The following is a 16037-nucleotide window of genomic DNA, read 5'->3' as shown; positions in this document are numbered from 1 at the left end:
TGTTTTGAATAACGATCAATTTCATGACAGAGTGAAATTATAATCACAAAAACCTACTACCACATGTCGCGTTTTCAAACGAGTCGAAATAAGTACCTTAAAATTTCCAAATGACAAGAAAAACCAGAAATCCGCGATTAGGCGCAACTCGATACTAATAAATCTACACTACGCGTCATAAGGCATTCGCAGTATGATATCAGGAATAAACTGATGTTAGCTCAATATTAAACAAGTAGCGCGAATAATGCTTCACATTTTGTGGAATGCAGATTTCGAAATAATGAGCAATCTATGGGATGTAAATACGTTACGCCAAAATGTTTAGTTTTTATGTTTACGTATCCGTCTCACAGTCTTCGGAGAGGAACGCTTTAACCGTAGCTATAAATCTCAGCTATTTGGATAAGGTCTGCATGCAAGGGCTGAATCAAGCAAGGATAAGCTTCTTCCAATTCTGCATGGATTAAGTCTCTATCCAAAGTGGTGTGATGAACTCGACTCAGCAGCTAAACCTCTCTGTCCATCTCGGATTGCGTGAATGAAGCCATCAACACGTCTGAAAAATGCCTGGCCTCTGGACCTGTCAACCCTAACTGACCTGTTCGTAGCCTCGCATGAAATATGTAAATGAATTGTCACGTAAGGTACGCCTGAGTGGACGCTGCTGGTGTGGAAACTGTTTGTACACGGAACACGGATCTTCTGGACAAGCTTGGGTAGGGTAGGAAATACTCTGGAGTCATGTAAATAGTGAGAACTGGAGATTAACGCTGACTATATGCAGGGAAAGTAGAGGAAGGAGCCAGGTTTTTGCGCCACTCGGGAATTATAATAATGATTCCTGTATATAGGCTACTATAAGACTTACAAGGGTGTACACATTAGCGGCATCTACGTTTTGTTAAAATGCAGGCGTCAAGACTGAACATAGAATAATCTTTCTGTATTATCACGGAGTGTATATTTTGACCAGGGTGAGGTATAGAGTTAAACGCCATATTTGTTCAAATGAACACTTCCGGATTACATAACAACATGTTTCACTTTCAGTGTAGTGTGAGAAGGGTGTGGTGTAGAGCTTAGCGCCATTAAATTGTGCATCAAAATGCAATCAAAAAGATTATAATCCAGCAAGATTTCAAGCATTAAAAGAAAAAGTTTCGGTTTGCGGGATACACTATCTGATATGTGTCCAATTTCCCGCCTTGTGCCTCTTGTTTCTAAGCCAGGTGACAACACATCATTCTCTGCTCTAATTCTGCAATGCTTAGGTCTACCTTTTTGAGTCACGAGAACAACTGTACAGAAACAGTGACCTTATTGAAAAGCACAAAAATGACACCTTTTGAACTTACTTGTTTTAGGCGGGCCATGTTTCCCATTAAAACAGCTTACGTCAGGTATGAAATATTCGCCATTTTGTGGGATCAGTAAAGCAGTAAAGAGGGGTGGAGGGGTGGTGGGTGGAGGTAAAATTGCCACGATAAGACTTTGGGGGAACAATGCTTGTTTTTATTGTAGAATTTTATTGTTTGACTGAGGATAGAAACCCCCCGAAGGACAGATTACCTGGACAAGGAATGTTTAGGTCAAGTTTAAGTTAAAGATTTGGGGATAATCTATCATAGGTGTGCGGACAGCTAAGACGACCCAGGAAAACGAGTGGAACAAAAGTACCTGCAGCATTGAGAATCATTATATGTGCATATAGGCTCCCTAATATTAAGATTGGTTGAAGGGACAGTTGGAACTCGATCCAAGGAAACTATGGTTTAAATGTGGAAGGAAATGTATGTTATGAACGGATGCTATATATAAAAAGTCGTGTTTTCAGGGTACGACAGGTCGAGTGAAAGAAAAAGGTATAGAGCTCGCAAGCTGTGTGATTTTTATCTTGGTGCTTATATGAAGTGTGGTGCACATATAGACCCCCAAAATAGCCCAGTTTAAAAGCACAATGTCAGACAGAAAAACATTGATATACATCAACAGAGGGCAGATAGAGTTAATCGGAAAGTGCTCTGCCACGTTGTTGAGGGTCATATTGATTTTGTACTTACAGATGGAGTTCCGATGCTTCCCTCAACGACAGATGCGTTCTCACTATCAGTCGTTATATATTACAACCCTTTACCACTGATGCCTTTATACGGATAAAAACAAACTTTAACTCAAGCAATGTAGACCAAAGTGTTGGGATATATGAGCCCAATAAAGGGGTGCAGATTGAAGGCCTCAGGAAAAATCCAATATGAGCTAATGGCGGCTTATTTATTTAAAGCCAGCCAGTGTTCACACGGTAAAAAAACAGGTCCGGGGTTAACAAAAGTTATCGCACCCCGTAAATTCTTATATGGAGTGGGTAAATAGCTCGGTTACAGTATGTTCCCCTATCAGTCACAGAGATCACCGTAATGTGCAGCCAGATATCAGAACGTTCACCGACATGAGCGTACTCCAAGCCAGAGACAATCCAGTCACGTAACTAGGAGTATAGGCGATTTGGCCGAACCGTCCGAACCATAATACAGACTCAGAGCTATAATATGTGTTTAAACCCCTTTGATAAATTATGGTGTGTTCCAATGAATAATGGATGCAAAAAAACCTACTAGTCCCATGTTCCTGACGCTTTTAAATTCCAGAACTGACTTTTTTCGCCGGGTCTCAATTTGATCTCATTTGTCACTGAGAAGAATTATGATCATCGCTAAACGTATGAAATGAAGAGGGGAAAAAGCTAATGTCATTTGAATAAAACATAAAGGGCAAATGCTTAAGCCTCCGTTTGAAAAAGACCCAGATAAACTGGGGGTGCATAGCCCTTAACTTAGCTGGGTATTTCTTGCTGCAAAATGTGCCAGACATGTTCTAAATGTAATTTAGTCTGACCAGCATATAAATATAGCTTCTGTGCGAGGTCTGGATGCCTATAAAAACGTCCACTGCCGGTACGTCTGACAATACTTTTCAGTTACAATTTGGCTTTTGACTCACTGGTGCATAACCCCTTAACTTAAAATATTTAAGTCATACAAGTAAGACGGACAAAGCAATTTCCAGGCCGACACCAGCTGTACCTAATAATATAAATAACTGACAAAATGTTAAGAGAAGTTGTGCCTTCGGTTAATGGACAGACATGCCATTACAGACGGCGTCAAAGTGTTACTCGTCTGCTACCTGCTACCTGCACTTACTGATTACTGTCTGACGTTTTTACTTCTCTCCATTTACATGTAAACGAATATTGGTTTTTTTTGGTAACGTTACACGGAAATGGTTTTGTAGATGGCGAAACTTACGAAAGCTGTTTTAAAATGTTTTTTAGTCGCGTGCTCTGTAGTTCAATCTGTTGCTAGATTGATCAAGTATCGAATAATTTATTAATGGTGAGCAGACCGCTCTATAGCTATTACTTGCTCCACCATGTACACGTATGTTAATAATTCTTTTGAGCATTTATCGTGTATTTTGTCTCCTACATACCACAGATGACGGTCTCGTTGTACTACACTCGGATCTTTATTTGAAGCAGAACTGAAGGTATAAAATTGCCATGGTAGCTAACGTGCAGGTGAAACTGTCCCAAGGCAAAACCAGTAACATCCCTTCATCTGGGGGCCTCCGTGGCTCAGTCGGTTAGCGCGCTAGCGCAGCGTAATGACCCAGGAGCCTCTCACCAATGCGGTCGCTGTGAGTTCAAGTCCAGCTCATCCTGGCTTCCTCTCCGGCCGAAAGTGGGAAGGTCTGCCAGCAACCTGCGGATGGTCGTGGGTTTCCCCCGGGCTGTGCCCGGTTTCCACCCACCATAATGCTGGCCGCCGTCGTATATGTGAAATATTCTTGAGTACGGCGTAAAACACCAATCCAAAAAAAAAATGAACATGAACACAAAGCCAGTAACCATTCTTTCATCCTTGTTATCCATAGCATATGGACAAAGCCAGTATCATCCCTTCATCGGTGTTACCCATAACACATGAACACAAACCCAGTATCATCCCTTCATCGGCGTTACCCATAACACATGAACACAAACCCAGTATCATCCCTTCATCGGCGTTACCCATAACACATGAACACAAACCCAGAAACATCCCTTCATCGGCGTTACCCATAACACATGAACACAAACCCAGTATCATCCCTTCATCGGCGTTACCCATAACACAAAGCCAGAAACATCCCTTCATCTGCATAACTTCTTCGGTCGTACGTTTGAAGGTCTGCTAGCAACCTGTAGTAAACCCAGTAACATTCCTTCACCCGCGTAACCCATAACGCATTAATACAAACCCAGTAACCTTCCTTCATCCGTGTCACCAAAAACACATAAACACAAACACAGTAACATCCCTTCATCTGCATAACCCATAACCCATAATACATGAACACAAACCCAGTAACATTCCTTCATCCGCGTCACCAATAACACATAAACACAAACCCAGTAACATTCCTTCATCGGCGTCACCAATGACACATGAACACAAATCCAGTATCATCCCTTCATCTGTAAAACCCATAACACATGAACACAAGCACAGTAACATTCCTTCATCCGCGTAACCCATAACACATTATTACAAACGCACTAACCTTCCTTCATCCGCGTTACCAAAAACACATAAACGCAAACCCAGTAGCATTCCTTCATCCGCGTAACCCATAACACATGAATACAAACTCAGCAACATTCCTTTATCTGTATAATTCATAACACATGAACACAACCCCAGTAACATTCCTTCATCCGCGTCACCAATAACACATAAACACAAAACCAGTAACATATCTTCCATCCGCGTAACCAGTAACACATAAACATTAAACCAATAATAGTCATTTCATCCGCGTAGCTAACAACACATAAACATAAAGCCAGTAACAATCATTACATCCGCGTCACCAATAAGACATAAATACAAAACCTGTAACATTTCTTCCATCCGCGAAACCGTAACCGATAACACATAAACACAAACACACTAACAGTCCTTCCATCCGCGTAAGCTCACATCACATGAACACCAAACCGGTGAAAATCCAAACTTCATCAAATGCTCTACATACCGTCTGCGTTAACTTACATCTCTTGAAAGCCAAACCAGTAGTATGTCATACATAAATGGAATCACAAGTAGGCAAAACGCTGACTAAGAAATAAAATGTTCACAATTAAAGGCGAAAACGTGACAAAAAAATGGCAATAAATGTGTTGTTTAAAGCTCATCCAACTTGCAGTGATTCTGCTGTGGCTTTAAAGTGGAAGAATTTCAAAAAATAAGTAGTCATCTGTAAAAAGACAACCAGAGCAGTTCAAAGGTTTTTGAACTGAATAAATGCTTGAATCATATGATGGGTTTAAGGACTACGATGGTACGATACTTAGTTGTACTTTTACCTTTGAATGAAATCCTTATGACGTTTTCAAGTTTAATTCACAAAAAAGAGCTGTTACAACATTAAATAGTATTAGGCTTAATTTTGCTGAATTAAAGTAAAAACAGAAAACGGTTTATACACGCAGTTTTGAACGTAGTATGCAATGGTCTTTCCATTACTTATTTTGGGATATTTTTTCATGTAACCAGAAGGTTCGTTCACCCACAAACTTGGCCTCTTTTATATGAGTGTAATATCATGAAGTACGTCTTTAAACCCGAATCGTAAACACAAATACACATAACATTCGTGATTAAGTGATATCGAAATGGCACTGCTTCTGAAAAATCAATCTTACATTATGGAGCTTCTTTTCATAAAGCGGAAAACAGTATCAGACTCGCCTGATTAGTAAAAATTTGAGAAGTGATTTGAACGCACATTTCTTAACCGTATTAGATAAAACTATGAAGACTGAACAAGACATTTATGATCATAGACACGGACTACTGGCACCATAAACTGACGTTTTAAATTTTGACTTATGTCAAAAATTACTGGGTGGAATTCACAAACCAGTCGTAAGTAATGCCATGTAGAAGAGTTGAACTGTTACTGTTTGGATAATGCCGTTCAAGTTATATAGAGTACAGATGAATTACTGGTTGGTTGGCGTGGTATTAGTAAATTCTGCTGGGAAACAGTGTCATGTCTGGTGGGTTAGGTCACTTGTTAGAGTGAGGCATCACCATTTATATGTCCGTAGTGGGACAGGCTTTTTGCAAGCATACACAGATATGGCATGAGCAAACTAATATTGGAAGCAACGTCATAGTCCGAGTAAGGGAGTGAGCTAGAATAATAGCATTACAATGCCCACTAAATCCCCCACACTAAACATGTTTACCAACGGCAACGTCATAGCCGTAGCCTATGCTCAAGGTAAATAACGGTCGATAGCTCGATAAGAGATTTGTCTTAACGTGTAGTCCTATTAGTGGCCTATGATAGATGTGTTATTTAAAGACGGAGCCCCGATATTGTTAAAGGGAATGTCTGCCTTCGATCAGTTTGGTAGGAAAGACTTCAGACTCCTTGTTGCAATTTGTGCAAAAAGGAGCTCCAAAGTTAAGCTGCGTGAACTTTATGATTTTCTGGTCCATTTAAGGATTACTTACGCCGCCCTGTCTCAGCTAACTCAAGAATCTAATGCTCTTGACTTTCGCTGAAAAATAAGTACAATCTGAACCATCCCTTGGTGGCAACGGATTCTTGCGTTTCACAAAATCGGACAACGCAGTGGCATTTCAGTGAACTTGGTGACAACAAGATGTCATCAAGTTCCCTTAGTGAACTCAATACCGTCAAAGTTAAGCACATTTTCCTGCCTTAAATATCCTATGGGCAAAAGGCTTGTCAAAAGTTTCTAAACTAACCCTCGTCCCCCCACTACATCCTCTGCCACACTTACATGTGCATTAGGCGCAAGTTGTGCACAGTGATTCAAACTGGAAATTTACAGCCATAAAATGGCGAAAAATGGAGAATCGGACTTTGTGTTGTGTACAGAGATGCGGACACGTATGTGCATGTAACCCCTCATCAAACACATGTAACACTTCCACCTACCCCAAAACGTGCAGTTGGGAAATACTAAACTATGAAATTATAAATAGTTATATTTTTCAAGCACAGGCTTTTGACAAAAATGGAAGTGTTGAAGTAAGAAATGCAACAGATTTAGCACTGCGTTATATAAATAAATGAATTCATTTATTTGTCCATATGATGAGAAATAAATCCAACCAACCCATAACAAATCTCTGTCTTGCCTAAACCCACTACTATCAGATTATATGCTGAATGTGTAGCAGGTGTCGTGATTAGCAAGACTAATTATCCCAATTCAGCCCGGCACCAGTCATTCCCTGTGGCTCCCCAATTAGCCCAGATTGTAAGCATTTCCCACTCAGCATTGCCACAATCGCCATCACTAGCTGATTTAATTGTCCCCATTGGGAAAGACAAGACGGCCATATTGTCGTCTACAGCCCTTCGGGAATCGGGCCAATTGAGGAATATAAGACATAGTGAACCTATGACGCGGATTACATCTAAAACACATCAGGGAACCTAGAGACAAGGTTTTTGTTACTATTTTACACCAAAATAACGACGGCTCCTTAGAATAAGTATTTTAAGTTCGCTATTTCTGGTGTATCGAAGATGCACAGAATGTTACAAATGTGGAGTTTCAATTGTATTTGTATTAAATACAGTTCCACGAAGCAAAATGCACAAGGACATGTCACTCATATATTGTTACCTGGAAAAATAATGTTTGATATTCCGATACCCATAAATGTCACTAAAACTTGTCTAATGCATAAACATAAAAAAAACAGTACCAAGAAAACATATTTTGTAGAAAAATTTGAACAAAATATTCGAAAACGCATTTTGAGTGATCGGAGATGGCTTTGCAAGCGACAAAACAACATTTTGACTTTAAATAAAGTTACTCTACCTATAAACAGTATGCTGTGCTCTTTTGACAAGCTCACTGATAAAAACGACGTTCAGCGTATGTATCCTGCAGGTCTAACCATTTTGGTGTGTTTTTCTAAGACGATGATTACTCTGCTTATTAGCTTGGACCATATATCAGGTCTGTTTGTGGTTTACCAGTGTTTCCCCTTATCATACGCCGTTTCGATTGGAGCCAGTGGCTGTGTTCTTTATTGGCGTCACAAGACTGCTCTCGAAATTCCTTAGATTACTATAGAAAAACAAATGTTAGGGCAAAAAAAAATATACGAAGTGCTTGCGGAAGTTCCCTACTCACTGTTGCGTGCAAGGGAACATTAAGTCAAATGGGAAAACCCTGGCATTCATTGCTGTTAAAATGGTAAGCGATTAACACCCTGAATACACGCGCTCCATGCCTTCCAGAGACGAATATAGTGAGATTATCGGCCATGAAAGCAATAAATGTAAATCCTCAGTTTGTGCGATTGAGGTAAACCCGCAAAACCATCCATGGACTATTTTAATACAACCTTTAACCCATGTAATGACTTCTGTCACAAAAGGCTTCCACGAAAATGTAATTCTGTTCAGGTGAAATTCTTTCAGTACGAAAAGACTGAAATTCTGAACACTGTGAAAGCACTGTGTTTTTTTTCAGTCTGCAATGAATTCTTCAGAGAAGGCATTAACGGATTATTTTCTCTCCTACAGCTGGTTTACCTCCAAAAAGCTTTTATAACGGGAAACACACAGGGAGTCTTGGATATTGAGGAAGAAAAGAACAGTTCAGTGACCACCAGGAAGTCATCTCCGCCACATACTTATGCACCACGTCAGTTGGGTGACATCAAATTTGCAAGGTAATATTCACAGTTTTATCTACGCTTCTAAAAGCATGATTGATCATGTTTTGACTGTAATAAGTCTCTGCTTAAGACTGAATCGATGTCAAAAGTTTTTGCTAATGCAACAATTACACACAAGCATGGAAGTTGAAAACTCGGGCAATATTTGCTGAGGAGAATTATTTTTACCAACTAATGACTGGTTCTATCTTATAATAATATGTATATATGTAAATATACTTCATTTACTCATTCAATCATCCAGTTAATCATTCAATCGTTCCATCTTACCTACATTCTTAGAACCATCCTTTCATTTATATAACTGGCGATGTTTTGATTGAGAGCATATTATACTTGCGCTTTAAACTACATGTTACATACAAAACTTGTTCCAGTCAGTGTACACCTCTACTAACCAAAGTTTATGTTAAGTATGCCTGTCTGTCACTTATCCAGCTGTGGCCCCGTTGAATAATTTAACTACAAGGATTTCACTGATCAACCCGGAACTAGACGTATCCATGTCTTCCTCTAAATATCATCACGCGATTTGTTCTTCCGGTATTATAGCATGAAGACATTTAATTAACGTTTTCGCTTTTCTGCTTTCTATATACATAAAGTCGGTTAATCGGTTGTTTATGGCATGGAATGTACATGTATAAGTAGATTCGAGAATCTTTGAGAATTACAATGTCATAATTTTCTCCTTTAATCTGATTGATGTGGTTCCAAGGATTTGTCTGCTTTTATGACATATATGCTAGAGTCGAGAAAAACGTCATAAATATACTGGCACTTCGTCTAGGAAAAAAATAAGCCTTGGAGAAATGATTCACGGAATACCCAAAACCCACAAGCCTCATAATGTTGCCATAGCGATAGACTATATTCCTCCAGTTCTAAGGTTTCCCTGGACAGTATTGCAATTCATGTACATAACACCACTTTACTATAAGGCATGGTTAATAATGTATTACCTAGTTTATTTAAGCTGACGTTACAGTTTTTAGATACAACTGTGCTATTAAGCAAGAAATTTAAGTACGAAACTTATTTCTGAATCCTAACCTACAGCTTGTGTTTCGATGTCAGTCAAACCACAGAGAACACCATATTTGAATATGTTTATCTGTAGCATAAACACACTTAATTAGTAAAGGTCTACTCGTAAGTGTGAACATATCTGAGGTAATATATTTATTATTTATAGTGTAAACCAAAGTTTATTTTTGGTTTCCTGTCGTACATTTACGTAAAAAACTGGGCTATACAGGTTCGATCCCTTTTCTGAGAACAGCTGTCATATACGAAATTTGTGTGGGCGAATCTTTGTCTTGATTAACCGTATGAGTGCATGTACGGGTAAATGAAAGACAATCTGATACCGGCGTTGTCATAGTGATAAATGATGCAGACACAAGGGACTCTGGTTTCCGCTAGCCATAAAAGTGACAGCCATCATATAAGTAAAAAAAATCTTGAGTATGGCGTTAAACAACGAGCAAAAAAATAAATGAATGATTGAGAGAATGACTGGGTCATAGTATGTGTGACTCCATGTACACCAGCAGTCAACTATTTTTACGTACTGAGCCAATCATCGCAAGACCAAAATTCCTAAACAACGTTTAACACAAACCACCGAAGTATAAAGAAAGTATGCAGGAAATTGCCAGAAATTACTACATACTCATGCGAAAATAGGCATTATAATGCAAGTGGAAAAAACACAAGGAATGTTCTTGTTGAATGACTTAAATCAGTATCCAAATCTTGTACCATGCTGGCGCAGAATTAGTCGGTAATCAAAACATGTATCTCGGTCAAGCTTCACTGCATCTGTTCACAACTGTTCAACACGATAAATATACATGTAGCAGCGCGGCATTTGACACAATTGTGGAGCAGTGCCATACATTCCGGACACTCCGTCCAAACTTACTTACAATCTTAACAGGGGACGTCCTAAGCCTAGTAGTTCGCGTGCATGCGCAACACTGTGTGACAAACTCAGTAACAATGTATTTTTTACTATCAAAATTTTTCCGATTTCCTACACTTATAAGCCGGGCCGATGTAATATAAACGACAAAATCTTGAGCATGGCGTTTAAAATCAATAAAATAAATAACTGAAACGAATATCATGTCAGTTGATTGATTGATAGACCATTTTTGAACGGACACTAAATGACTCGTATTTTGCTTGACTGATGTACATATCCCACTACGGTGGGAATAGACAATCTGATTTCCAAGCTGGTTTACAAACAGATAATATAACAAACTGGCTCCAGTATTCAGGAAGAAGGAAGGACAAACTGATAAACAGTTTCTTGCTAGCTGACAGATCAGGAACTGATCATCTAAACCCTCGTCTACTGGAATGACGCGTAAACAATATGATGGACTGTCAATCAAAATGACTATTTTGAATGACAAATTTGGTTTCTGCCAGACCAACAATTATAGCTTTTGACATTTTTCTCTCATATGTGAATGATACAACTTTCTATACAACTGTGCCCAGTAAAAATGATCGTAGACAAAGTTGTTGTTAACTGCAATGACAACATACATCTTTAAAATGTGTACTTATGACTGCTACAGTTAATATAGTCTCCGATCACGTTGTGTAACACGGCTTGATTCATTGGCCACTGAGCAACTGATTCACTGGATCGTTGGTCTCTAGCAAGTGAACAACACAGTCATTGGTTACAAATATTGAATCACACAATAACTGATCACTTAATCACAACCATTGGCAACGAACAACTAACAGCTTAATCACATTCATATGCAACTAACAACTGCACAACACAGTTGCAAGAAACTAACAGCTGAACAACATAGTTGTTGGCCACTAAAACTTAAACACGTTCATTGGGAACTAAGAACTGGACAACATAGTGGCTGGCCACAAACAACTTAATCACGCAATTATTGTCCACTAACAACTTAATCACATTAATTGCCACCTAACAACTGAACAACACAGTCGCTGGGTACTAACAAATTAATCACTGTTCTGTAACCACTTAATCACAGTCAGTGGGAACTAACACTAGAATCAAATAGCTTCTAGCCACTGATATCAGATTTCATCTGAAAACGCAGTTTTCAACGCTCTTTCAGATAGGTGACATTATGAATAAAATGCTATACTGGCTTCCTTCTAAAAGCAGAAACATGTCTGTTCACTTTTCCTATTTGTCTGTTGCAAATAAACGTTTGTGGGGAGACTAATAATACGTGGCACGTTTGCGGTGGACTCTTTGACAGAATTGTTAAAGTCGTCCTTCAGCAGCCCGATTATGTTTCCCACACATTGATTTTGCCATGCGATATTCGTGGCGAGTCCATAGCAATATGATTATAAAAACACGTGGAATTTGCAGCCATTGTCTCAAAGCTCCACTCAACATGGAGTCGTTGGCGTGAGGAGGGTTGAAACGCTAATGTAGTTGTCGTGTCACATATTTGCATAAAAGTCCGATTTAGTTCAGTTAAGCTCTGGTGTTTTGCGAGAATTGTTTGTCGAAAGGTAGATCTATGGCAATGTGCTTGTATTAGCACTAGCATGTGGGGTTAATGAGTTATATCTGCTGATTTTCTCTTTCAAATCTCTAGCACTGATGTTTAATAACTTTTTTTAATTCTGTTTTTTGTACTGTATAGTTTAAGTGGTAAATCATCTCACAAATAGATATCAGGTTGTATGCGGCGAAAGATCTTTAAACCAGTATAACTTTGCACATGTATGTAATCACCGTGATATTTGAAATGATAGATGTTCTGTCTCTGTCTGTGTTCTCTGTAGGGCATCAAACAAACTATGGCCCACGAAACCATGAGTTGGGAGTGAGAATCACGCCTGCAGTTTACAAGAGAAGGGTTAAGGCACGTTCCTAACGGCTTTTGGATAATCACCTCATCCAAACTCAGCTTTTATGCTGGGAAGAAAAAAATGTGTTCAGCAAACTGCATTAAACGACGTGAAGGATCAATCATCAGGTTCTCTGAAGACAAAGGATGCCTCGGAATCAACCAGTTGATGACCTGCGCAGTTTTAAGTGTGTCTTCCGCCTGCCAAGACATTTTGGGATACCGGTACATAATAAAAAGTTAGGAAATACGTCTTAACAACAATCCTTTTTCCAAGCTGAGAGTAAGACATAGTTTATTAGTGTTTCTTTGGCCTTGGTCCATACAATTCTCAAGAACGACAGACACGTACACGGCAAGAATTATTAATATTAGGAAAAAAATTAATGGGAATATGAACTATCAACGTTTTCAAATATAAACTCCAGCAGACCTGTTCAAATTTAAATGTAATTTGAATCTCAGTTTTGAAAAAAATATATATAAGCAGTACTTAAACTAATTACTTAAAAGCAGAAGTTGTCCACACATAACTCGTTCTGGTACTATCCGATTACAACGTTAATAGTATGAATTATCAGACCGGTTAATTTCATTTAGCCAATAATACTATATTTATGTGTTTAGGTATTGCATCTGAAAATTTACATCTGAAAATATACATGTTATTTATAGAGAGTGAGTAATCAATTCAAATCTCAGGTGCGTTTTCTTTGTGTCTATGTATGAAATTTGACCACATTAAACATAATATATGTTAATGCTGCCTTATCACCAATGATACTATTAATACTTAGCAGTACAAGGTCTTAAAATTTAACAGAATGTTACAGAAATGGCCAAAAATTGATAGGACGGATTGAAGGAATCTATACGCCTTAACAGAAGGTAAAGAAAAGATCGAATTTTGGCCCGAAGCTACAAAGGAATCAGTTGAGATTAAGAAATTTTGTATTTTTGATATTTCGAGATTGTATAAAATATATGGGTTGAGAGATCTTGTGGAAAAGAGCCATAGAAGTCCAAAAAAAAAGATTGCAATAAACAACAACCGAAACAACAACAGAATCGGTCGAGAACACATTCTGTATTTTGCCTTATTCCCATGCCGTTGGCGCGATGACCACAACCTAGATGTCAAACTGTCTACTCCAAGCTTATTCACGTCTGGTGACCATTGAAACGAAATAATACAGATTCCTGTAGCGAAGTATTGTCCCACGTCATTGTCCAAGAGAAGAGTGCTAGAGACACCATCGCTCCGCCTAACCCAGCTGTCTATCGCGCTGCCAATCTGGCTGACAAAGAACGTTTGGGCACCTTTCGAGACCAGACCTGAGTGGCTCTAACGGTCATCATATACATATATATGGTATCGTAATTAACTGTGGTCGTGGTGCTCATCATAATCCGTTGTTGCCGGACACAACATGGTCAGTAAACTCAATCAAACCCTTATACGACACCACAGATTCTTCTCCTGGGGACGAGCAAGCCGTATTATAGCTTGTCTATTAAAAACACCCAAGAAGTTTCTTGTCCAGTGACCATTATGTGATGGCATTGTACGTGGTGACTCCTGGCTAGTCGTCATGGTGGCTCGTTTTAAAATCCGAGGGATATTTATTGTGGAAAGTGGTGCCCCCGGGACTGGAGATAATAAGCTCATATGCCACCAAATGCTGACAATCAATCATTACAAACGACGGGTGTCATTATACTCTTGGCGAAGCGTTGTATATCTAGCAGGAAGTTACTTTGAAATTTCGTCTCCAGTCTAATGATTTGATACGAGCTCGACTAATTTGCAGCGCTTCCGGCATTGATTGAACAAAGGGGCACTAAACAACCCAAAACTCTTGAATATTAATTTATCTTTTTTTGTCTTTATACCGGAGCTCTCTGCATTCATTTTTATGCCACAGGCGTGTTATTGTCTATTTGGGAATATATTATGAGGTAGTGCTCTAACAGAGCATTATGGAGTCTGGGATGACCACCCTAGAGCGAGGCATACCCGAATATGAATAATAGGACACACAAGAATGTAGATATTGATTTGACAGAACGTATTTACAAATGCCCTTGCTACGGAATAGCCTACAAGTAAATATCTTGCACTTTCAGCCAAGTTACCTTAAACCAAAAGGTATAATAATAAATCAACTGATTGAAACAACTGGCGTCCGATAGAGTAGACTACTCAACCGTTAATGTTGGGAAAAAAGGCTGGTAATTGCCAACCAGCAACACAAATCTAATGTACATAGAGTAGTCCTATTTGAGGACAAAACTCTTGACGACCTGATGGAGTTCACACAAGTAGCTGGAATATAGAAGTAACTCTGTTCATTTCGTCTAATGAAACAGAAAATATAATTACCAAGTAATCGTTTGAGCAGCTCAAGTATGGGAGGGCACGAAAGTCGTTATTTAGATTGTAGACATCCTCGAAAGCGAATCTGACCTCTGTAGTCTTGTTGATAAAACGTGCGGAGAGGGACAATATTATATCCCGCATCCGCGCCTGAAAATCCCTTGGCCTTCTATCAAATTATGTATGGAGATAGACAGTGTAGCAATGGTTTAAAGAGCTAAGGTGGAGAGGACTTACCGACTGGGACTGTGTCTTGACTCGCCTTCATTGGTAAGACGGCGACGACTATCGTAGCCAGGAGAAACTTGAGTGTCAACATTTTGCGCGGGTGAGGACAATGAAAAAGCAGCAGGCCGCCTGGTGTGTGTGTACTCTCCCATTACTATGGCAGCAGCATCCTTGCCAGCAGGGTTTGTAACAGCGAGTTGAGGTGATGACACGTGTGATAATCTCCAGTGTTCACATACATTGTCCAGTCTCGGCTTCTCACCGTCCCCTCTATATCCTCCAGAAGCGCTCTAGTCCGGCTGCCGTATGCCACCTTCTCGGTAAGCACATGCGCGATGTTTTCCCAAGAGGACTACAGTCGGCCGGAGTGTTTCTCCTTCGGAGTCAAAGGATGACATAAGGTTTTACGTTATGCTTTTCACTCATGCAGCGCCGTTGATTTTATGCAACGTTAACTGCATTAGCTCTGGCTTCTAGTCCGCCCACCTCCGGCTACCATGTAGTGAGCACGTACATCCAAAGTCACATGGCGTCTCATGCCGGTTGTTCTGGCAGATGCAATTCGGAGCTTTTAAGGCGGCAGGTTCGGCCTGCCTTCATCTATTCAGCCTGTAAGAGCCTCCGAATTCTAATCGCTCTGTATGTCTCGGCGGAGTGGCGTTCATTACTCGTGATACGCATTAAGATTGCCCCATCTACCGCCAGTCTTACGGTCGTTCTGGCACGGCGACTTTCAGGCAGGGACGCCTCTCCGGAGACGCACTGCTGCCCGTT

General features: G+C 39.7%; 1 protein-coding gene across 3 annotated transcripts in view; it reads right to left on the bottom strand.

The window, feature by feature from the left end:
• The window catches only part of LOC135474114 (glutamate receptor-like), a 53919-nt gene extending 38224 nt beyond the window's left edge, over positions 1-15695 (bottom strand). For 2 of the 3 annotated variants that reach the window (XM_064754127.1, XM_064754128.1), the window contains exon 1: positions 15273-15695. In XM_064754127.1, the coding sequence (XP_064610197.1) occupies positions 15273-15354 (82 nt within the window). In that variant the 5' untranslated portion in view covers positions 15355-15695. The remainder of the gene's footprint in view (positions 1-15272) is intronic. The other variant, XM_064754129.1, reaches the window with a different exon arrangement.
• Between the last annotated feature and the right edge of the window lie 342 nt (positions 15696-16037).

Source organism: Liolophura sinensis, chromosome 8 (genome assembly GCF_032854445.1).
Source record: "Liolophura sinensis isolate JHLJ2023 chromosome 8, CUHK_Ljap_v2, whole genome shotgun sequence".
NCBI lineage: Eukaryota > Metazoa > Mollusca > Polyplacophora > Chitonida > Chitonidae > Liolophura > Liolophura sinensis.
The sequence above is the reverse complement of the archived record's forward strand: the minus strand, read 5'-3'. Positions and strand labels throughout refer to the sequence as shown.